Source organism: Oncorhynchus nerka, linkage group LG1 (genome assembly GCF_034236695.1).
Source record: "Oncorhynchus nerka isolate Pitt River linkage group LG1, Oner_Uvic_2.0, whole genome shotgun sequence".
NCBI lineage: Eukaryota > Metazoa > Chordata > Actinopteri > Salmoniformes > Salmonidae > Oncorhynchus > Oncorhynchus nerka.
In genome coordinates this window covers 55,908,968-55,933,564 of record NC_088396.1, presented here as the reverse complement: position 1 = coordinate 55,933,564, position 24,597 = coordinate 55,908,968, and the positions used below count along the sequence as shown (strand labels likewise).

Sequence of the window (24,597 nt, the reverse complement as noted above, 5' to 3'; positions counted from 1 at the left end):
CTACTTTAAAGAATGTCAAATATAAAATATATTTTGATTTGTTTAATGCTTTTTTGGTTACTTCATAGTTTTGATGTCTTCACTATTAGAAAATAAAGAAAAACCATTGAATGTGTGTCCAAACTCTTGACTGGTAGTGTAAAACAATCATTTTCCCACACTAACTTGACCAAATTCAATTATTTTGACCTTTATTTAACTAGGAAAGTCAGTTGAACAAATTCTTATTTACAATGACAGCCTACTAAGGAACAGTAGATTAACTGCCTTGTTCAGGGGCAGAACAACAGAACTTTTACCTTGTCAGCTCGGGGATTCGATCCAGCAACCTTTCGGTTACTGGCCCAACGCTCTAAACACTAGGCTACCTGCCACCTCAGCAATCCTTCTCTTTCTTTTATAGAAAAATATGTTGGTTTACTGTTGTCTTTTTACTTTGAGTTTTTTCCACTTTCCTAGTGAAGATTTTGTTATAAATGACCCATCAACTTCAATGGAGAATAAATGTAGTTTTCTGCACATTATATAATTTAAAGTATTTTTCTATTGTGTTTTATGTAATTTATATTCATTTGGTAATATCATCTGTGGGAACAGTCTGCTGAGAACATTGTTGGGACATCACAAAAAAACATGTTCACAAAAACATGTTCACAAAAACATGTTCACAAAAACATGAAGAACATGTTCACAAAAACATGTTCACAAAAACATGTTCACAAAAACATGTTCACAAAAACATGTTCACAAAAACATGAAGAACATGTTCACAAAAACATGTTCACAAAAACATGAAAACATGTTCACAAAAACATGTTCACAAAAACATGTTCACAAAAAACTGAACAGTTGTGCGAATGATTCTACAGATGTTAGATCGAAATTCAATTGAGTCTCGTCAATTCTTGAAAATGAGCAGTTATCTTTCCATGCGGAGGATGTCTAGTCATCAGGCCTGTTATCAAAATAATATTTTCTCTGGCTCGCTCAAACGCTAGGTCCTACTACTGCAACATTCAAATGTCATTTTTTAAAATCTGAAATGCTGCCATGCACATCAACAACCGTAGTTGTATACAACTTAATAACACAAGATAGATATTGGTCTCCACTAGGCTACAACATACTAGTGTCAAATTTGAGTTCAATCGTGGCCTGGGGTGGTGTAGTGGTTGGGGCCGTTGCCTTCAGTGTGCCCATATAGGCCTACGCCCTTCTGGCACAAATAACTCCCCCCGATTTGACTGAATTTAGTTACACATTTTAAATGTGGACAGTCCAGAGTGATTTTATTTATTTATGGTGGAAAACGTAACCAGTTGTCATACTTCTATAAAAGTAAAGAAACCTTAATAGTAAATGACTCAAGTAAAAGTGAAAGTGACCCAGTAAAATACTACTTGAGTAAAAGTCTAAAAGTATTTCATTTTAAAGATAGTTAAGTATCAGAAGTAAATCGAATTGCTAAAATATGCTTAAAACCTCTCTAGGGTATGTGGGACGCTAGCCTGAAATTGCAGAGCGCCAAATTCAAAATACAGAAATAGTCATAATAAACATTCATAAAAAATACATAAAATATACAGGTGTTATACATCGGCTTAAAGATTAAATTCTTGTTAATCCAGCCGCTGTTTCAGATTTCAAAAAGGCTTTACGGCAAAAACATGCGATTATCTGTGGACAGCGCCCCATGTACAAAAGTGGAAGAGTCAATAAAGTCAGAAATAGGGACAAAAATAATCACTTACCTTTGATGATCTTCATATGGTTGAACTCACAAGACTCGCAGTTACACAGTAAATGTTCGTTTTGTTCGATAAAGTCCCTCTTTATGTCCCAAAAACTCAGTTTTTTTTGCACGTTTTGTTCAGTAATCCAATGGCTCCAAGGCGGTCACAACATGCAGACGAATACATACTAAAAGTGCCAGCGATGTTTATAATTAATCCTCAGGTCGTTTGTCTTTATAATCAATAATATATCAACCGGATAATACTGTTTTCAATAGAAAGGAAAAATAAGAACCACGCGCAAATCAGGTCTGCATACGTCCTCTGACCAAAATGGCTTTTAACTCATCGTTTTTCAAAATAAAAGCCTGAAACCATGTCTAAAGACTGTTGACATCTAGTGGAAGCCACAGGAACTGCAATCTGATTCTTAACCCATTGGATTCTCTATAGGCATGGAGTTGAAAAACAGCCACATGAAAATAATTCCACTTCCTGGATGGATTTTTCTCTGGTTGTCGCCTGCCATATCAGTTCTGTTATACTCACAGACATTATTTTAACAGTTTTGGAAACTTTAGAGTGTAGTCTATCCACATCTACAAATGATATGCATATCCTAGCTTCTGGGCCTGAGTAACAGGCAGTTTACTTTGGGAATGCTTTTCATCTGGAGGTGTAAATAATGCCCCTTACCCAAGAGAGGTTAAGTATCAAAAGTAATACTATAAATCATTTTTAAATTCCTCATTAAGCAAATCAGACTGCACCGTTTTCTTGTTATTTTAATGTACGGATGACCAGGGATGTTCTCTGTTTAGTGAGTCCTCCAGATCAGAGGCAGTAGGGATGACCAGGGATGTTCTCTGTTTAGTGAGTCCTCCAGATCAGAGGCAGTAGGGATGACCAGGGATGTTCTCTGTTTAGTGAGTCCTCCAGATCAGAGGCAGTAGGGATGACCAGGGATGTTCTCTGTTTAGTGAGTCCTCCAGATCAGAGACAGTAGGGATGACCAGGGATGTTCTCTGTTTAGTGAGTCCTCCAGATCAGAGACAGTAGAGATGACCAGGGATGTTCTCTGTTTAGTGAGTCCTCCAGATCAGAGGCAGTCGGGATGACCAGGGATGTTCTCTGCTTAGTGAGTCCTCCAGATCAGAGGCAGTAGGGATGACCAGGGATGTTCTCTGTTTAGTGAGTCCTCCAAATCAGAGGCAGTAGTGATGACCAGGGATGTTCTCTGTTTAGTGAGTCCACCAGATCAGAGGCAGTAGGGATGACCAGGGATGTTCTCTGTTTAGTGAGTCGGTTAGATCAGAGGCAGTAGGGATGAACAGGGATGTTCTCTGTTTAGTGAGTCCTCCAGATCAGAGGCAGTAGTGATGACCAGGAATGTTCTCTATTTAGTGAGTCCTCCAGATCAGAGGCAGTAGGGATGACCAGGGATGTTCTCTGTTTAGTGAGTCCTCCAGATCAGAGGCAGTAGGGATGACCAGGGATGTTCTCTGTTTAGTGAGTCCTCCAGATCAGAGGCAGTAGGGATGACCAGGGATGTTCTCTGTTTAGTGAGTCCTCCAGATCAGAGGCAGTAGTGATGACCAGGGATGTTCTCTGTTTAGTGAGTCCACCAGATCAGAGGCAGTAGTGATGACCAGGGATGTTCTCTGTTTAGTGAGTCCTCCAGATCAGAGACAGTAGGGATGACCAGGGATGTTCTCTGTTTAGTGAGTCCTCCAGATCAGAGGCAGTAGGGATGACCAGGGATGTTCTCTGTTTAGTGAGTCCTCCAGATCAGAGGCAGTAGGGATGACCAGGGATGTTCTCTGTTTAGAGTCCTCCAGATCGGAGACAGTAGGGATGACCAGGGATGTTCTCTGTTTAGTGAGAGGCAGTCCAGATGTTCTCTGTTTAGTGAGTCCTCAGATCAGAGTCAGTAGGGATGACCAGGATGTTCTCTGTTTAGTGAGTCCACCAGATCAGAGGCAGTAGTGATGACCAGGGATGTTCTCTGTTTAGTGAGTCCTCCAGATCAGAGTAGGGATGACCAGGATGTTCTCTGTTTACTGAGTCCTCCAGATCAGAGGCAGTAGGGATGAACCTCTGTTTAGTGAGTCCTCCAGATCAGAGGCAGTAGGATGACCAGGGATGTTCTCTGTTTAGTGAGTCCTCCAGATCAGAGGCAGTAGGATGACCAGGATGTTCTCTGTTTAGTGAGTCTGCCAGATCAGAGGCAGTAGGGAGGACCAGGGATGTTCTCTGTTTAGTGAGTCCTCCAGATCAGAGGCAGTAGAGATGACCAGGGAGGTTCTCTGTTTAGTGAGTCCTCCAGATCAGAGGCAGTAGGATGACCAGGGATGTTCTCTGTTTAGTGAGTCTGCCAGATCAGAGGCAGTTGACCAGGGATGAGTCCTCCAGATCAGAGGCAGTAGGGATGACCAGGGATGTTCTCTGTTTAGTGAGTCCTCCAGATCAGAGGCAGTAGAGATGACCAGGGATGTTCTCTGTTTAGTGAGTCCTCCAGATCAGAGGCAGTAGAGATGACCAGGGAGGTTCTCTGTTTAGTGAGTCCTCCAGATCAGAGGCAGTAAGGATGACCAGGGATGTTCTCTGTTTAGTGAGTCTGCCAGATCAGAGGCAGTAGGGATGACCAGGGATGTTCTCTGTTTAGTGAGTCCTCCAGATCAGAGGCAGTAGGGAGGACCAGGGATGTTCTCTGGTTAGTGAGTCCTCCAGATCAGAGGCAGTAGAGATGACCAGGGATGTTCTCTGTTTAGTGAGTCCTCCAGATCAGAGGCAGTAGGGATGAACAGGGATGTTCTCTGTTTAGTGAGTCCTCCAGATCAGAGGCAGTAGTGATGACCAGGATGTTCTCTGTTTAGTGAGTCCTCCAGAACAGAGGCAGTAGGGGGATGTTCTCTGTTTAGTGAGTCCTCCAGATCAGAGACAGTAGGGATGACCAGGATGTTCTCTGTTTAGTGAGTCCTCCAGTCAGAGGCAGTAGGGATGACCAGGGATGTTCTCTGTTTAGTGAGTCCTCCAGATCAGAGGCAGTAGGGATGACCAGGGATGTTCTCTGTTTAGTGAGTCCTCCAGATCAGAGACAGTAGGGATGACCAGGGATGTTCTCTGTTTAGTGAGTCCTCCAGATCAGAGGCAGTAGATATGACCAGGGATGTTCTCTGTTTAGTGAGTCCTCCAGATCAGAGTCAGTAGGGATGACCAGGGATGTTCTCTGTTTAGTGAGTCCACCAGATCAGAGGCAGTAGTGATGACCAGGGATGTTCTCTGTTTAGTGAGTCCTCCAGATCAGAGACAGTAGGGATGACCAGGGATGTTCTCTGTTTAGTGAGTCCTCCAGATCAGAGGCAGTAGGGATGACCAGGGATGTTCTCTGTTTAGTGAGTCCTCCAGATCAGAGACAGTAGGGATGACCAGGATGTTCTCTGTTTAGTGAGTCCTCCAGATCAGAGGCAGTAGGGATGACCAGGATGTTCTCTGTTTAGTGAGTCCTCCAGATCAGAGGCAGTAGGGATGACCAGGGATGTTCTCTGTTTAGTGAGTCCTCCAGATCAGAGACAGTAGGGATGACCAGGGATGTTCTCTGTTTAGTGAGTCCTCCAGATCAGAGGCAGTAGGGATGACCAGGGATGTTCTCTGTTTAGTGAGTCCTCCAGATCAGAGGCAGTAGGGATGACCAGGATGTTCTCTGTTTAGAGTGAGTAGGGATGACCAGGGATGTTCCAGTGAGTCCTCCAGATCAGAGGCAGTAGGGATGACCAGGGATGTTCTCTGTTTAGTGAGTCCACCAGATCAGAGGCAGTAGTGATGACCAGGGATGTTCTCTTGATAAGTGTTTGATTTGGACCATTTCCTGTCCTGCTATGTATTCAAAATGTAAAGACTACTTTTGAGTGTCAGGGAAAATGTATGGAGTAAAAAGTACATTATTTTCTTTAGGAATGTAGTGATGTTAAAAGTTGTCAAAAATATAAATAGTAAAATAAAGTACAGATACCCCAAAAAAACGACTTAGTAATTTTACTCAAACTCCTGGGAAGTCGTGACTTGCGACATAAGCATAGTTTCCTGTATAGGTATGTGTATGTGACCATCCCATTTGATTTGATATATTATCACTTGTGAATGATGCCCAGTGTAAGGCAAGAAACAATACCTTTTTTTTGTGACTGTTTCAAATCATAGTCGCACACCTCATGTAGGCTAGTCCATAGGCCAATATGTTTTGATTTTGTAAAGGTTTGTAAAGTGGCCAAATAACTTCTTAAAATTAAGCACATGAATGTGCTTTATAATTTGTGTAGAGTCTAACTGGCATACCTAAGCAGCGAGTGAGTTTCATGTTTTGGGGGAAGATATTTTTTCACCTTAAAAATGCACCCGTATAATAAAAGCATAATCACATTTGTGGTCACTTTTAATAACCTGTATTGTTTTCTAATGGAACATGCTTACTGCAGTTACTGCGCTTATAATGTGAAGAAAATTAATAGTTAATAGTAATAGTAATAGCCTAATAGTTTATTAACATTTTAAGCTAAATGTTCTGATCTGTTGTGTCAGCCTCGTTGCATCAAAAAAAATGTTTTGATGCTAGTGATTGTATTAATTTGGGATCTATCGCATCCCACAACTGTCCTAGACTTTGTTGGGAATATTTCTTTCTTTCACAGAATAGGTCGACATTGACTAGTGCTTTTGCTGTTTGTTAGGCTTACTCATCTTGTTGGCTAACAAAGTAAATCTGGACATTTCTTCCAATATTTTCTAATGCACTCTAATAATGTACTGTAATCTACATGTAGCATGTTACATTCAGCACTTCTAAGGGCGATTTGAAATGTTGCATTGTTTGCTATTGGATTAACTGGTTGTTAAAAATACTAAATAGGGGCCTCCCAGGTGGCGCAGTGGTCTAGGGCATCGCAGCGCCAGCTGTGTCACCAGAGACTCTGGGTTTGAGCTCAGGCTCTGTTGCAGCCGGCCGCGACCGGGATGTCCATGGGGCGACGCACAATTGGCCTAGCGCCGTCCGGGCTAGGGAGGTTTTGGCGGGGTAGGGATATCTTTGTCTCATCGCGCACTAGCGACTCCTGTGGCGGGCCGGGCGCAGTGCAGGTCGCACGGTGTTTCCTCTGACACATTGGTGCGGCTGGCTTCCGGGTTGGATGGGCGCTGTGTTAAGAAGCAGTGCGGCTTGGTTGGGTTGTGTTTCGGAGGACGCATGGTTTTCGACCTTCGTCTCTCCCGAGCACGTACGGGAGTTGTAGCGATGAGACTAAGATAGTAATTACTAACAATTGGACATCACGAAATTGGGGAGAAAAAGGACTAAATGGAAAATATAGCATTATGTTATGTATGATGATGTTCTCATTACAGGTCACAGTAAACTTATATTCTGAATCAATGGTTGTGTGGTGTGAGATGTTTTACAATCCAAATGAATGGAGAATGACAGGTTCTGAATGAAAAACACTGCGTTACCAGTTTTTGTATTAAGAGTTGTGAACATTTACCATGTGAAGTAACAGGTGACCAGGTCAACATTCTTACAACAATATGGGAATGTCCTGTGCCTAACTTAACCTAAACATTATATGAATGTGATCGCAACTGAGCATATTGTGTTGAACGTAATGTACCCGCAATGTTCCCACAACATAATGAAATGTTCTGGGAACCTTTAAAGAACTCAAAGGCGGTTATGTCAACATTCTTGCAACATCAAAGGAGTTTCTTCACCCTGATAGAATTCGGCATTCTTAAGTTTGGTTAACAGGTTAATGTTTGGGATACTCATCTATTCACAATTTTACCACAATCAAAAAAAAAAGAAAGAAGAAGAATCCTGGGAACTTTATTGTAACATCAGGTGACTGTTTTTTGAACCACAAAAAATAAACATTGTATAATCACCTGCACAACTGGACAGTTTTTTGATGTTTTTTGGGAGTCCAACCCTCTTCCTGGAGATCTACTGTCCTGTAGGTTATGAGTCCAACACTCTTCCTGGAGATCTACTGTCTTGTAGGTTATGAGTCCAACCCTCTTCCTGGAGATCTACTGTCCTGTAGGTTATGAGTCCAACCCTCTTCCTGGAGATCTACTGTCCTGTAGGTTATGAGTCCAACCCTCTTCCTGGAGATCTACTGTCCTGTAGGTTATGAGTCCAACCCTCTTCCTTCTACTGTCTTATAGGTTATGAGTCCAACCCTCTCTGGAGATCTACTGTCCTGTAGGTTATGAGTCCAACCCTCTGTCCTGTAGGTTATGAGTCCAACCCTCTTCCTGGAGATCTACTGTCCTGTAGGTTATCAGTCCAACCCTCTTCCTGGAGATCTACTGTCCTGTAGGTTATCAGTCCAACCCTCTTCCTGGAGATCTAGTCCAACCCCTCTTCCTGGAGATCTACTGTCCTGTAGGTTATGAGTCCAACCCTCTTCCTGGAGATCTACTGTCCTGTAGTTTATGAGTCCAACCCTCCTCCTGGAGATCTACTGTCCTGTAGGTTATGAGTCCAACCCTCTTCCTGGAGATCTACTGTCCTGTAGGTTATGAGTCCAACCCTCTTCCTGGAGATCTACTGTCCTGTAGGTTATCAGTCCAACCCTCTTCCTGGAGATCTACTGTCCTGTAGGTTATCAGTCCAACCCTCTTCCTGGAGATCTACTGTCCTGTAGGTTATCAGTCCAACCCTCTTCCTGGAGATCTACTGTCCTGTAGGTTATCAGTCTAACCCTTTTCCTGGAGATCTACTGTCCTGTAGGTTATGAGTCCAACCCTCTTCCTGGAGATCTACTGTCCTGTAGGTTATGAGTCCAACCCTCCTCCTGGAGATCTACTGTCCTGTAGGTCCTCAGTCCAAACCTAATTTAGTATATCTGATTCAGCTAGTTAAGGTCTTTGTTGAGCAGCTAATTAGTAGAAGTAGGTGATGTTATCATCGCAGTGTTACATAAAACCCTAACTAGAACTTACTGGGAATCTTATTAACTAATGTCATGGGAATGTTCCCGGTTTGCTGGGATGACATCATTTCCAATGAACTCTGAACTCCTCCAACTATTGACTCCAGCAAAAACGGATCATCAACGGCAACATATTAGTTAAAATAAATAAAAGTGTGTAAACATTGATATGATATTTTATGCTGAAACATATTAAACATGAACAGGGTTCACTAAGTAGATTGGTTATATTCAGGATCATGTTTGACAGCTTTGTCATTCTATTTTGTATACTAATAGGACTCTAGGGGCAGTATTTCATTTTTGGATAAAAAGACGTGCCCGTTTTAAGCGCAATATTTTGTCACGAAAAGATGCTCGACTATGCATGAAATTGATAGCTTTGGAAAGAAAACACTCTGACGTTTCCAGAACTGCAAAGATTTTCACTGTGAGTGCCCTAGAACAAAACCTTCAGGCAAAACCAAGATGTTTCAGCAACCAGGAAATGAACAGGATTTCCGAAGCTACGTTTTCCATGATCTCCTTATATGGCTGTGAATGCGACAGGAATGAACGGACCCTTTCTATCGTTTCCCCAAGGGGTCTGGAGCATTGTGACGTATTTGCAGGCATATCATTGGAAGATTGACCATAAGAGACTACAATTGCCAAGTGTCCGCACGGTGTCCTGCGTGGAAATTGGTGCGCAAAACTCAGCTACTGGTATTTTTCCATGCGATTCTGAGAAGAAAGCATGCTTCCACGAACGGCATTTCAATGAAGAGATATATGACAAAACACCTTGAGGATTGATTCAAACAACGTTTGCCATGTTTCAGTCGATATTATGGAGTTAATTCGGAAAAAAGTTCGACGTGTAGGTGACTGAATTTTCGGTTAGTTTCGGTAGCCAAATGCATAGTAACAAAATGGAGCGATTTGTCCTACACAAAGAATCTTTCAGGAAAAACTGGACATCTGCTATGTAACTGAGAGTCTCCTCATTGAAACATCTGAAGTTCTTCAAAGGTAAATTATTTTATTTGATTCCTTTGCTGGTTTTTGTGAATATGTTGCGTGCTAAATGCTACGCTAAATGCTAAGCTAGCTATCAACACTCTTACACAAATGATTGATTTTCTCTGGTTCAAAAGCATATTTTGAAAATCTGAGATGACAGTGTTGTTAAGAAAATGATAAGCTTGAGAGCAGGCATATTTATTTCATTTCATTTGCGATTTTTAGAAATCGCTAACGTTGCGTTATGGTAATGAGCTTGAGGCTGTAGTCACGATACCGCATACGGGATGGGGCGGACTATGAGGTTAATGTATTATTTTTTTTAAATTTACTGTACATGTTATAAAAAATCCATCAAATCCTAAAAGTTTTCACAATTCTGCCACTTTACTGGTAACCTTTTGCCAACTCATGTCTGTATAATGAACTAAGTGTCCTCCTCAGTGTGTTCTGCTGTCTGCTACCCAGGCAGCCCTCCAGAGCCAGGTATTGAGATGGAGGGACTGGCCAGTAGGAGGCAGTCAGAGACGATCCCTCTGACCCCTGAACCACAGGAAGTCCCACCACAGAAGAGGAAGAAGAAAAAGAAAGCTCAGACCCAAGGTACCCTAGGTTATGTTACCCTAGTACCCTAGGTACTGTTACTCTAGGTTATGTTACCCTAGGTACTGTTACCCTAGTACCCTAGGTACTGTTACTCTAGGTTCTGTTACCCTAGGTACTGTTACCCTAGTACCCTAGGTTCTGTTAACCTAGGTACTGTTACCCTAGGTACTGTTACCCTAGTACCCTAGGTTCTGTTAACCTAGGTACTGTTACCCTAGGTTTTGTTACCCTAGGTACTGTTACCCTAGTACCCTAGGTGCTGTTACTCTAGGTTCTAGGTTCTGTTACCCTACTACCCTAGGTTCTGTTACCCTAGGTACTGTTACTCTAGGTTCTGTTACTCTAGGTTCTGTTACCCTAGTACCCTAGGTTATGTTACCCTAATCTCTGTTACCCTGGGTACTGTAACTCTAGGTTATGTTACCCTAGGTACTGTTACTCTAGGTACTGTTACTCTAGGTTATGTTACCCTAGGTACTGTTACCCTAGTACCCTAGGTACTGTTACTCTAGGTTCTGTTACCCTAGGTACTGTTACCTTAGTACCCTAGGTTCTGTTAACCTAGGTACTGTTAGGTTTTGTTACCCTAGGTACTGTTACCCTAGTACCCTAGGTTCTGTTACCCTAGGTTCTGTTACCCTAAGTTCTGTTACCCTAGGTACTGTTACCCTAGGTTCTGTTAACCTAGGTACTGTTACCCTAGGTTCTGTTACAATAGGTTATGTTACCCTAGGTTATGTTACCCTAGGTTATGTTACCCTAGGTACTGTTACTCTAGGTTCTGTTACTCTAGGTTCTGTTACCCTAGGTTCTGTTACCCTAGGTTCTGTTACCCTAGGTACTGTTACTCTAGGTTCTGTTACCCTAGGTTCTGTTACCCTAGGTACTGTTACCCTAGGTTCTGTTACCCTAGGTTCTGTTACCCTAGGTACTGTTACCCTAGGTTCTGTTACCCTAGGTTCTGTTACCCTAGGTACTGTTACCCTAGGTTCTGTTACCCTAGGTTCTGTTACCCTAGGTACTGTTACTCTAGGTTCTGTTACCCTAGGTTCTGTTACCCTAGGTTCTGTTACCCTAGGTACTGTTACCCTAGGTTCTGTTACCCTAGGTTCTGTTACCCTAGGTTCTGTTACCCTAGGTACTGTTACTCTAGGTTCTGTTAACCTAGGTACTGTTACCCTAGGTACTGTTACCCTAGGTTCTGTTACCCTAGGTTCTGTTACCCTATGTTATGTTACCCTAGGTTCTGTTACCCTAGGTTCTGTTACCCTAGGTACTGTTACTCTAGGTTCTGTTACCCTAGGTTCTGTTACCCTAGGTTCTGTTACCCTAGGTACTGTTACTCTAGGTTCTGTTACCCTAGGTACTGTTAACCTAGGTACTGTTACCCTATGTTATGTTACCCTAGGTTCTGTTACCCTAGGTTCTGTTACCCTAGGTACTGTTACTCTAGGTTCTGTTACCCTAGGTTCTGTTACCCTAGGTACTGTTACCCTAGGTTCTGTTACCCTAGGTTCTGTTACCCTAGGTTCTGTTACCCTAGGTTCTGTTACTCTAGGTTCTGTTACCCTAGGTTCTGTTACCCTAGGTTCTGTTACCCTAGGTTCTGTTAACCTAGGTACTGTTACCCTAGGTACTGTTACCCTAGGTTCTGTTACTCTAGGTTCTGTTACTCCTAGGTTCTGTTACCCTAGGTTCTGTTACCCTAGGTTCTGTTACCCTAGGTTCTGTTAACCTAGGTACTGTTACCCTAGGTTCTGTTACCCTAGGTTCTGTTACCCTAGGTTCTGTTACCCTAGGTACTGTTAACCTAGGTACTGTTACTCTATGTTATGTTACCCTAGGTTCTGTTACCCTAGGTTCTGTTACCCTAGGTACTGTTACTCTAGGTTCTGTTACCCTAGGTTCTGTTACCCTAGGTTCTGTTACCCTAGGTACTGTTACTCTAGGTTCTGTTACCCTAGGTTCTGTTACCCTAGTTCTGTTACCCTAGGTACTGTTACCATAGGTACTGTTACTCTAGGTTCTGTTACTCTAGGTTCTGTTACCCTAGGTTCTGTTAACAATAACAATAGCGAGGCTATATACCTGGGGTACCGAGTCAATGTGCAGGGGTACAGGTTAGTCAAGGTAATAATATATACATGTAGGTAGGGGTGAAGGGACTATGCATAGCAGCAGTGTAAAACATGCAAATAGTGTAATGACTTAGGGGGTAGAAGCTGTTAAAGAGTCTTTTGGACCTAGACTTGGCGCTCCGTGCGGTAGCAAAGAGAAGGTGGCTGGAGTCTTTGACCATTTTTCTTCCTGGATGGCAGGAAGCTCGGCCCCAGTGATGTACTGGGCCGTACGCACTACCCTCTGTAGTGCCTTATGGTCGGATGACGAGCAGTTGCCATACAAAGCGGTGATGCAGCCAGTCAAGATGCTCTCGATGGTGCAGCTGTATACATTTTTGAGGATCTGGGACCCATGACAAATATTTTCAGCCTCCTGGGGGGGGAATAGGTGTGGTTGTGTCCTCTTCACAACTGTCTTGTTGTGTTTGGACCAACGATAGTCTGTCTTGTCGTGTTTGGACCAATGATAGTCGGTCTTGTCGTGTTTGGACCAACGATAGTCTGTCTTGTCGTGTTTGGACCAATGATAGTCGGTCTTGTCGTGTTTGGACCAACGATAGTCTGTCTTGTCGTGTTTGGACCAATGATAGTCTGTCTTGTCGTGTTTGGACCAATGATAGTCTGTCTTGTCGTGTTTGGACCAATGATAGTCGGTCTTGTTGTGTTTGGACCAATGATAGTCGGTCTTGTTGTGTTTGGACCAATGATAGTCCATCTTGTCGTGTTTGGACCAATGATAGTCTATCTTGTCGTGTTTGGACCAATGATAGTCCGTCTTGTCGTGTTTGGACCAATGATAGTCTGTCTTGTCGTGTTTGGACCAATGATAGTCCATCTTGTCGTGTTTGGACTAATGATAGTCCATCTTGTCGTGTTTGGCCAATGCAACAGTAGGCCTAACTTTCACACTGAAGACGGGTGATTATTGAAGGGGGAGATTCGTAAATGATGGTTATGAAATAAACAAAAACTTGTTTCTCACAATTGTAGCAGGTTGTGAACGCCACAAACAACGTTACCACTGCGAGAATGAGAACGGTAAATTACTGTAATTAATACATGCATTAACAGAAATGAATGTAACCAAATGACAGGGGTTAATGGTATGTTTAGTCCTGGTGACGTAATGGAGAATTGATCAAAATCTACAATCAACGGGCAAACAATTCACACAATGAGAGCCCACGAATTGGCTGGAGACTGGCCACCCCTCATAGCCTGGTTCCTCTTTAGGTTTCTTCCTAGGTTTTGGCCTTTCTAGGGAGTTTTTCCTAGCCACCGTGCTTCTACACCTGCATTGCTTGCTGTTTGGGGTTTTAGGCTGGGTTTCTGTACAGCACTTTGAGATATCAGCTGATGTAAGAAGGGCTTTATAAATAAATGTGATTTGAAATGTGACATCCGCAACTCAATAATTGGCGAGTCTTATTGCCACGCGTGCTGCCCATATTGCGGACTTCCCAAATAGGCAGAGGCCTACGAGCTTATGATCTGAAACAATCCACAGCACATTTTATTAAAGAAGCTAATGATTCTCGATTCCTCTGTGGCAATTTCAGGCTTTCTGGTATATATTTTTTAATTTTTAATTTAACCATTATTTAACTAGGCAAGTCAGTATTTACATTGATGACCTAGCACAAAAGGTGTCCTGTGGGGACGGGGGCTGGGATTTAAAATAAGAAATACAAAAATATATAACATATATATATAAGACTAAACATCATGATAAGAGACAACACAACTCTACATAAAGACCTAAGACAACAACATAGCAAGGCAGCAACACATAACAACACAGCAAGGCAGCAACACAACATGGTGGCAACAGGAGAGAAATGGGCTGTTTAGAATGGTGTTTCCCCAGGTGTGCTGTTTAGAATGGTGTTTCCCCAGGTGTGCTGTTTAGAATGGTGTTTCCCCAGGTGTGCTGTTTAGAATGGTGTTTCCCCAGGTGGGCTGTTTAGAATGGTGTTTCCCCAGGTGGGCTGTTTAGAATGGTGTTTCCCCAGGTGGGCTGTTTAGAACGGTGTTTCCCAGGTGTTCTGTTTAGAATGGTGTTTCCCCAGAAGTGCTGTTTAGAATGGTGTTTCCCCAGGTGTTCTGTTTAGAATGGTGTTTCCCAGGTGTACTGTTTAGAATGGTGTTTCCCCAGGTGTGCTGTTTAGAATGGTGTTTCCCAGGTGGGCTGTTTAGAATGGTGTTTCCCCAGGTGTGCTGTTTAGAATGGTGTTTCCCCAGGTGGGCTGTTTAGAATGGTGTTTCCCAGGTGTTCTGTTTAGAATGGTTTTTCCCAGGTGTTCTGTTTAGAATGGTGTTTCCGTAGGTGGTCTGTTTAGAATGGTGTTTCCCAGGTGGGCTGTTTAAAATGGTGTTTCCCAGGTTGTCTGTTTAGAATGGTGTTTCCCCAGGTGTGCTGTTTAGAATGGTGTTTCCCAGGTGTTCTGTTTAGAATGGTTTTTCCCAGGTGTTCTGTTTAGAATGGTGTTTCCCAGGTGTGCTGTTTAGAATGGTGTTTCCCAGGTGGGCTGTTTAGAATGGTTTTTCCCAGGTGTTCTGTTTAGAATGGTGTTTCCCAGGTGGGCTGTTTAGAACGGTGTTTCCCCAGGTGTGCTGTTTAGAATTATGTTTCCCCAGGTGGTCTGTTTAGAATGGTGTTTCCCAGGGGGGCTGTTTAGAATGGTGTTTTCCAGGTGTGCTGTTTAGAATGATGTTTCCCAGGTGGGCTGTTTAGAATGGTGTTTCCCCAGGTGTGCTGTTTAGAATGGTGTTTCCCCAGGTGGGCTGTTTAGAATGGTGTTTCCCAGGTGTTCTGTTTAGAATGGTTTTTCCCAGGTGTTCTGTTTAGAATGGTGTTTCCGTAGGTGGTCTGTTTAGAATGGTGTTTCCCAGGTGGGCTGTTTAGAATGGTGTTTCCCCAGGTGTGCTGTTTAGAATGGTGTTTCCCCAGATGTGTTGTTTAGAATGGTGTTTCCCAGGTGTACTGTTTAGAACGGTGTTTCCCCAGGTGTGCTGTTTAGAACGGTGTTTCCCCAGGTGTGCTGTTTAGAATGGTGTTTCCCCAGGTGGTCTGTTTAGAATGGTGTTTCCCAGGGGGGCTGTATAGAATGGTGTTTTCCAGGTGTGCTGTTTAGAATGGTGTTTCCCAGGTGTGCTGTTTAGAATGGTGTTTCCCAGATGTGCTGTTTAGAGTGGTGTTGTCCCAGGTGTGCTGTTTAGAATGGTGTTTCCCAGGTGTACTGTTTAGAACGGTGTTGTCCCAGATGTGCTGTTTAGAGTGGTGTTGTCCCAGATGTGCTGTTTAGAGTGGTGTTGTCCCAGATGTGCTGTTTAGAGTGGTGTTGTCCCAGATGTGCTGTTTAGAGTGGTGTTGTCCCAGATGTGCTGTTTAGAGTGGTGTTGTCCCAGGTGTGCTGTTTAGAATGGTGTTTCCCAGGTGTTCTGTTAAGAACGGTGTTGTCCCAGGTGTGCTGTTTAGTATTGTGTTTTCCAGGTGTGCTGTTTAGAATGGTGTTTCCCAGGTGGGCTGTTTAGAATGGTGTTTCCCAGGTGGGCTGTTTAGAATGGTGTTTCCCCAGATGTGCTGTTTAGAATGGTGTTTCCCCAGATGTGCTGTTTAGAATGGTGTTTCCCCAGGTGTTCTGTTTAGAATGGTGTTTCCCAGGTGTACTGTTTAGAATGGTGTTTCCCCAGGTGTGCTGTTTAGAATGGTGTTTCCCAGGTGGGCTGTTTAAAATGGTGTTTCCCCAGGTGGGCTGTTTAGAATGGTGGTTCCCAGGTGGGCTGTTTAGAATGGTGTTTCCGCAGGTGGTCTGTTTAGAATGGTGTTTCCCAGGTGGGCTGTTTAGAATGGTGTTTCCCAGGTGTTCTGTTTAGAATGGTTTTTCCCAGGTGTTCTGTTTAGAATGGTGTTTCCGTAGGTGGTCTGTTTAGAATGGTGTTTCCCAGGTGGGCTGTTTAGAATGGTGTTTCCCAGGTGGGCTGTTTAGAATGGTGTTTCCCCAGGTGTGCTGTTTAGAATGGTGTTTCCCCAGGTGGTCTGTTTAGAATGGTGTTTCCCAGGGGGGCTGTATAGAATGGTGTTTTCCAGGTGTGCTGTTTAGAATGGTGTTTCCCAGGTGTGCTGTTTAGAATGGTGTTTCCCAGATGTGCTGTTTAGAGTGGTGTTGTCCCAGGTGTTCTGTTTAGAATGGTGTTGTCCCAAGTGTGCTGTTTAGAATGTTGTTTTCCAGATGTGCTGTTTAGAGTGGTGTTGTCCCAGGTGTGCTGTTTAGAATGGTGTTTCCCCTGGTGGTCTGTTTAGAATGGTGTTTCCCAGGTGTGCTGTTTAGAATGGTGTTTCCCAGGTGTGCTGTTTAGAATGGTGTTTCCCAGGTGTGCTGTTTAGAATGGTGTTTCCCAGGTGTGCTGTTTAGAATGGTGTTTCCCAGGTGTGCTGTTTAGAATGGTGTTTCCCAGGTGGGCTGTTTAGAATGGTGTTCCCCAGGTGGGCTGTTTAGAATGGTGTTCTGGAGAGAGAGACACACACACCTCTCCCTTTCTTCTTGTCTCAACATTTTAAATGATGCTCGAGCCACATTATCTTCACATATCTTAGATGTTTTTCACAGACATCTTGGCCATGTTCTGTTATCATCTCCACCCGGCACAGCCAGAAGAGGACTGGCCACCCCACATAGCCTGGTTCCTCTCTAGGTTTATAATCTCCACCCGGCACAGCCAGAAGAGGACTGGCCACCCCTCATAGCCTGGTTCCTCTCTAGGTTTATAATCTCCATCCGGCACAGCCAGAAGAGGACTGGCCACCCCTCATAGCCTGGTTCCTCTCTAGGTTTATAATCTCCACCCGGCACAGCCAGAAGAGGACTGGCCACCCCACATAGCCTGGTTCCTCTCTAGGTTTATAATCTCCACCCGGCACAGCCAGAAGAGGACTGGCCACCCCACATAGCCTGGTTCCTCTCTAGGTTTATAATCTCCACCCGGCACAGCCAGAAGAGGACTGGCCACCCTCATAGCCTGGTTCCTCTCTAGGTTTCTTCCTAGGTTTTGGCTGATGGTCCCCAGGTGGTCTGTTTAGAATGGTGTTTCCCAGGTGTGCTGTTTAGAATGGTGTTTCCCCAGGTGTGCTGTTTAGCATGGTGTTGTCCCAGGTGGGCTGTTTAGAATGGTTTTTCCCAGGTGTGCTGTTTAGAATGGTGTTTCCCAGGTGGGCTGTTTAGAATGGTGTTTCCCAGGTGTTCTGTTTAGAATGGTGTTTCCCCAGGTGTGCTGTTTAGAATGGTGTTTCCCAGGTGTGCTGTTTAGTATTGTGTTTTCCAGGTGGTCTGTTTAGAATGGTGTTTCCCAGGTGTTCTGTTAAGAACGGTGTTGTCCCAGGTGTGCTGTTTAGTATTGTGTTTCCCAGGTGTGCTGTTTAGAATGGTTTTTCCCCGGTGTGCTGTTTAGAATGGTGTTGTCCCAGGTGGGCTGTTTAGAATGGTTTTTCCCAGGTGTGCTGTTTAGAATGGTGTTGTCCCAGGTGTGTTGTTTAGAATGGTGTTTCCCAGGTGTGCTGTTTAGAACGGTGTTTCCCAGGTGTGCTGTTTAGAATGGTGTTTCCCAGGTGGGCTGTTTAGAATGGTGTTTCCCCAGATGGGCTGTTTAGAATGGTGTTTCCCCAGGTGTGCTGTTTAGAATGGTGTTTCCCCAGGTGTGCTGTTTAGAATGGTGTTTCCCCAGGTGGGCTGTTTAGAATGGTGTTTCCCAGGTGGGCTGTTTAGAATGGTGTTTCCCAGGTGGGCTGTTTAGAATGGTGTTTCCCCAGGTGGTCTGTTTAGAATGGTGTTTCCCAGGTGTTCTGTTAAGAACGGTGTTGTCCCAGGTGTGCTGTTTAGTATTGTGTTTTCCAGGTGGTCTGTTTAGAATGGTGTTTCCCAGGTGGGCTGTTTAGAATGGTGTTTCCCAGGTGGGCTGTTTAGAATGGTATTTTCCAGGTGTTCTGTTAAGAACGGTGTTGTCCCAGGTGTGCTGTTTAGTATTGTGTTTTCCAGGTGGTCTGTTTAGAATGGTGTTTCCCAGGTGGGCTGTTTAGAATGGTGTTTCCCAGGTGGGCTGTTTAGAATGGTATTTTCCAGCTAATTGCATTTTGGCAAATTTTTAAAAATGAAGTTTTATTGGCTGCTTCATTACATAAATGACATGTTCTGTTAAGATACATCACCATAATGTTCTGTTAAGATACATCACCATAATGTTCTGTTAAGATACATCACCATAATGTTAAGATACATCACCATAATGTTCTGTTAGATACATCACCATAATGTTAAGATACATCACCATAATGTTCTGTTAGATACATCACCATAATGTTCTGTTAGATACATCACCATAATGTTCTGTTAGATACATCACCATAATGTTAAGATACATCACCATAATGTTCTGTTAGATACATCACCATAATGTTAAGATACATCACCATAATGTTAAGATACATCACCATAATGTTCTGTTAGATACATCACCATAATGTTAAGATACATCACCATAATGTTCTGTTAGATACATCACCATAATGTTAAGATACATCACCATAATGTTCTGTTAGATACATCACCATAATGTTCTGTTAGATACATCACCATAATGTTCTGTTAGATACATCACCATAATGTTAAGATACATCACCATAATGTTAAGATACATCACCATAATGTTCTGTTAGATACATCACCATAATGTTCTGTTAGATACATCACCATAATGTTCTGTTAGATACATCACCATAATGTTAAGATACATCACCATAATGTTAAGATACATCACCATAATGTTAAGATACATCACCATAATGTTAAGGTACATCACCATAATGTTCTGTTAGATACATCACCATAATATTCTGTTAGATACATCACCATAATGTTCTGTTAGATACATCACCATAATGTTCTGTTAGATACATCACCATAATGTTCTGTTAGATACATCACCATAATGTTCTGTTAGATACATCACCATAATGTTCTGATAGATACATCACCATAATGTTCTGTTAGATACATCACCATAATGTTAAGATACATCACCATAATGTTAAGATACATCACCATAATGTTAAGATACATCACCATAATGTTAAGATACATCACCATAATGTTCTGTTAGATACATCACCATAATGTTCTGTTAGATACATCACCATAATGTTCTGTTAGATACATCACCATAATGTTCTGTTAGATACATCACCATAATGTTAAGATACATCACCATAATGTTCTGTTAGATACATCACCATAATGTTAAGATACATCACCATAATGTTAAGATACATCACCATAATGTTAAGATACATCACCATAATGTTAAGATACATCACCATAATGTTAAGATACATCACCATAATGTTCTGTTAGATACATCACCATAATGTTCTGTTAGATACATCACCATAATGTTCTGTTAGATACATCACCATAATGTTAAGATACATCACCATAATGTTAAGATACATCACCATAATGTTCTGTTAGATACATCACCATAATGTTAAGATACATCACCATAATGTTCTGATAGATACATCACCATAATGTTAAGATACATCACCATAATGTTAAGATACATCACCATAATGTTCTGTTAAGATACATCACCATAATGTTCATGTGATTTCTGTCATTCTGAACGCTGTCAGGACACCCTATTGGGTTTTACACCCCAATGCATATGGATCCGGTAAATTTCTCAAACGTCTGGTAAAATAAAACTATCTTCCCGGTCACGTTGTCTGGCGTCACATCTTCCTAACGGTAACCCTGCTGTTGCCTGGACCGGTCGGTCGGTCAGTCGGTAACCCTCCTACTTTGTGGCCTGGGTTTCCAGATGTTGCCTGTCGGTTGGTCGGTCGGCCGGTCACGTTGTCTGGCGTCAGATGTTGCCTGGACCGGTCGGTCGGTCTCACATCTTCCTAACGGTAACCCTCCTACTTTGTGGCCTGGGTTTCCAGATGTTGCCTGGACTAAAGAGATCTCCATTGAGAAAGGACAAGGCTTAAAGTCATGCTTTAGAGCTTTTGTATCCTTTTAGGCCAGTAGTTTTGAAAGTAGTGCTTACAAAGCCTAAATGGGTCCCTCATAATTGTGCACTACGTCATCAATTTCATATATGTTATGTCCTACAAAAAAATAAATATATATCTATGTTTATTCGTAAAATAAGTTCTGAATTTGTAAGTGCTTAAAACCCACGGACTGCATGTTTAATCTGTGTCTAGGTAGCTGGTCCTGTATGTCTAAGCCTTTTATTTATCAGACTACAGCCCAAAGAGATGCTCTGCCTGGTGTGTAGACTGTTGTCACAGTTGGTCGCAGCTGGACATAGTTGCTTGTTCGTTAGTTGGTCCTGATTTAACACGAAGAGTCTACCACGGACTGTACTACTCAATAATTAGTTGTATAGAAAGCCTTTAAACCTCTCTCATCTCCATGTGTAATTATCTATTCTCAAATGGCTGGTAAAATATGTCTAATCTATCAATCAATCAATCAATCAATCAACCTACCCTATCTATCTATCTATCTATCTATCTCAGACATGGAGGAGCCGGAGCTGGTGAATGGGGATGGGATGGACCAGCACACGGACGGGGAGGAACAAGCCGTCACCAGGACAAAAACCAAGAGGAAGAAGTGAGTTCTGGACTGTTGCAGGCCAGACCCTCCATAGCTTGGTACCACATCTGTTTGGGCGGTTTGCAAAGCCACGTGGTCATTGTGACCATAGGAAAACAGCACAAGCAGATCTGGGACCAGGCTAGACCCAGGATAAAGCAACTGCTACAGAACATATGAAAAAGAGAACATTGTGATGAACCTAACATCCAGCATCGAACTACGGGGACGTTCCAGGTCGCCTACATTGAATATGTGTGTTCAGGATCCCCCATCGATATGCCTTAATGACCTGTTGATGATATATCTGAGCGGTAAGCGGCCTGGAACGTCTCCATAATCTCCATCTTGACACGTTACTATCTGCACCCGCCTATCCCCCCCCCCCCCCCACCCACCCCACCCACAACAGGAAGTCCAAGATTGACATGCATTACGCCAATGACCTGGGTGTGGAGGAAGGTGACATCGTCAGTGGTTTGCACCATGCTATCCCCCAGCATTCCCTGTTTTCTTCTCCTCTGGGCCACAGCCAGCCTGTCGGCAAAGTGTTTGTGGAGAGAAACAGTGAGTGTCCTGTCTCTCTTATATTAACATAAAATCAGAACGTGCAACCAAATCTTGAGGTGTTGGCAGAGACTTATATCTCTAAACAACGGTAGAACGGCGCTGCAAACTCTCACAAAGTATTTAACTTCTTAAAGTAAATCACTAGTCTAGACGAGTCTGCCTGCCTGTCTGCCTGCAACTAGCTGTCTGTCTGCCTGCAACTAGCTGTCTGTCTGCCTGCAACTAGCTGTCTGTCTGCCTGCGACTAGCTGTCTGTCTGCCTGCAACTAGCTGTCTGTCTGCCTGCGACTAGCTGTCTGTCTGCCTGCAACTAGCTGTCTGTCTGCCTGCGACTAGCTGTCTGTCTGCCTGCGACTAGCTGTCTGTCTGCCTGCAACTAGCTGTCTGTCTGCCTGCAACTAGCTGTCTGTCTGCCTGCAACTAGCTGTCTGTCTGCCTGCGACTAGCTGTCTGTCTGCCTGCGACTAGCTGTCTGTCTGCCTGCGACTAGCTGTCTGTCTGCCTGCGACTAGCTGTCTGTCTGCCTGCGACTAGCTGGCAGACCACTAGTCTAGGACTAATAAACTATTTCAACGGAGAGCATGCTTCGTAGTCCTGGCCTAGATTAAATCTGTGTCCGGGGAAACTGGCTCTCTCCTTTGGAACTCAGACCCTGGTCACGAGTTTAAACAGTTGTTGTCTCGATGTTCTTTCAGAGCGTTTCCAGGCGACTGACCCGCCCAAACACAATGCACATCTACCTGACCACATGGAGGATTACATGGAGAACAGAGCCCTCTGGACGACCAGGGACGTAGCCATGAGAGTACACAGTGGGTTCAGGTGAGTTACACAGTGGGTTCAGGTGAGTTACACAGTGGGTTCAGGTGAGTTACACAGTGGCTTCAGGTGAGTTACACAGTGGCTTCAGGTGAGTTACACAGTGGCTTCAGGTGAGTTACAGTGGGTTCAGGTGAGTTACACAGTGGCTTCAGGTGAGCTACACAGTGGCTTCAGGTGAGTTACACAGTGGCTTCAGGTGAGTTACACAGTGGCTTCAGGTGAGTTACACAGTGGCTTCAGGTGAGTTACACAGTGGCTTCAGGTGAGTTACACAGTGGCTTCAGGTGAGTTACACAGTGGCTTCAGGTGAGTTACACAGTGGCTTCAGGTGAGTTACACAGTGGCTTCAGGTGAGTTACACAGTGGCTTCAGGTGGGTTACACAGTGGCTTCAGGTGGGTTACACAGTGGCTTCAGGTGAGTTACACAGTGGCTTCAGGTGAGCTACACAGTGGCTTCAGGTGAGCTACACAGTGGCTTCAGGTGAGTTACACAGTGGCTTCAGGTGAGTTACACAGTGGCTTCAGGTGAGTTACACAGTGGCTTCAGGTGAGTTACACAGTGGCTTCAGGTGAGCTACACAGTGGCTTCAGGTGAGTTACACAGTGGCTTCAGGTGAGTTACAGTGGCTTCAGGTGAGTTACACAGTGGCTTCAGGTGAGTTACACAGTGGCTTCAGGTGAGTTACACAGTGGCTTCAGGTGAGTTACACAGTGGGTTCAGGTGAGTTACACAGTGGCTTCAGGTGAGTTACACAGTGGCTTCAGGTGAGTTACACAGTGGGTTCAGGTGAGCTACACAGTGGCTTCAGGTGAGTTACACAGTGGCTTCAGGTGAGTTACACAGTGGCTTCAGGTGAGCTACACAGTGGCTTCAGGTGAGTTACACAGTGGCTTCAGGTGAGTTACACAGTGGGTTCAGGTGAGTTACACAGTGGGTTCAGTTGAGTTACACAGTGGGTTCAGTTGAGTTACACAGTGGGTTCAGGTGAGCTACACAGTGGCTTCAGGTGAGTTACACAGTGGCTTCAGGTGAGTTACACAGTGGCTTCAGGTGAGTTACACAGTGGCTTCAGGTGATTTACATGCATTGCAGAGGTCTTGGATGTGACACAGTGGCTTCAGGTGAGTTACACAGTGGCTTCAGGTGATTTACATGCCTTGCAGAGGTCTTGGATGTGACACAGTGGCTTCAGGTGAGTTACACAGTGGCTTCAGGTGAGTTACACAGTGGCTTCAGGTGGGTTACACAGTGGCTTCAGGTGAGTTACACAGTGGGTTCAGGTGAGTTACACAGTGGGTTCAGGTGAGTTACACAGTGGCTTCAGGTGAGTTACACAGTGGCTTCAGGTGAGTTACACAGTGGCTTCAGGTGAGTTACACAGTGGCTTCAGGTGAGTTACACAGTGGGTTCAGTTGAGTTACACAGTGGGTTCAGGTGAGCTACACAGTGGCTTCAGGTGAGTTACACAGTGGCTTCAGGTGAGTTACACAGTGGCTTCAGGTGAGTTACACAGTGGCTTCAGGTGATTTACATGCATTGCAGAGGTCTTGGATGTGACACAGTGGCTTCAGGTGAGTTACACAGTGGCTTCAGGTGATTTACATGCCTTGCAGAGGTCTTGGATGTGACACAGTGGCTTCAGGTGAGTTACAGTGGCTTCAGGTGGGTTACACAGTGGGTTCAGGTGAGTTACACAGTGGCTTCAGGTGAGTTACACAGTGGGTTCAGGTGAGTTACACAGTGGCAGGTGAGTTACACAGTGGCTTCAGGTGAGTTACACAGTGGCTTCAGGTGAGTTACACAGTGGGTTCAGGTGAGCTACACAGTGGCTTCAGGTGAGTTACACAGTGGCTTCAGGTGAGTTACACAGTGGCTTCAGGTGAGTTACACAGTGGCTTCAGGTGATTTACATGCATTGCAGAGGTCTTGGATGTGACAGTGGCTTCAGGTGAGTTACACAGTGGCTTCAGGTGATTTACATGCCTTGCAGAGGTCTTGGATGTGACACAGTGGCTTCAGGTGAGTTACACAGTGGCTTCAGGTGAGTTACACAGTGGCTTCAGGTGGGTTACACAGTGGCTTCAGGTGAGTTACAC

General features: G+C 43.9%; 1 protein-coding gene across 1 annotated transcript in view; it reads left to right on the top strand.

The window, feature by feature from the left end:
• Positions 1 to 24,597, top strand: part of tmem237a (transmembrane protein 237a) — a 38,038-nt gene that overhangs the window by 5,579 nt on the left and 7,862 nt on the right. Inside the window, exons 3-6 of the mRNA XM_065019683.1 lie at positions 10,190 to 10,324; positions 21,029 to 21,125; positions 21,520 to 21,674; positions 22,373 to 22,499. Of these exons, the coding sequence (XP_064875755.1) occupies positions 10,190 to 10,324; positions 21,029 to 21,125; positions 21,520 to 21,674; positions 22,373 to 22,499 (514 nt within the window). The remainder of the gene's footprint in view (positions 1 to 10,189; positions 10,325 to 21,028; positions 21,126 to 21,519; positions 21,675 to 22,372; positions 22,500 to 24,597) is intronic.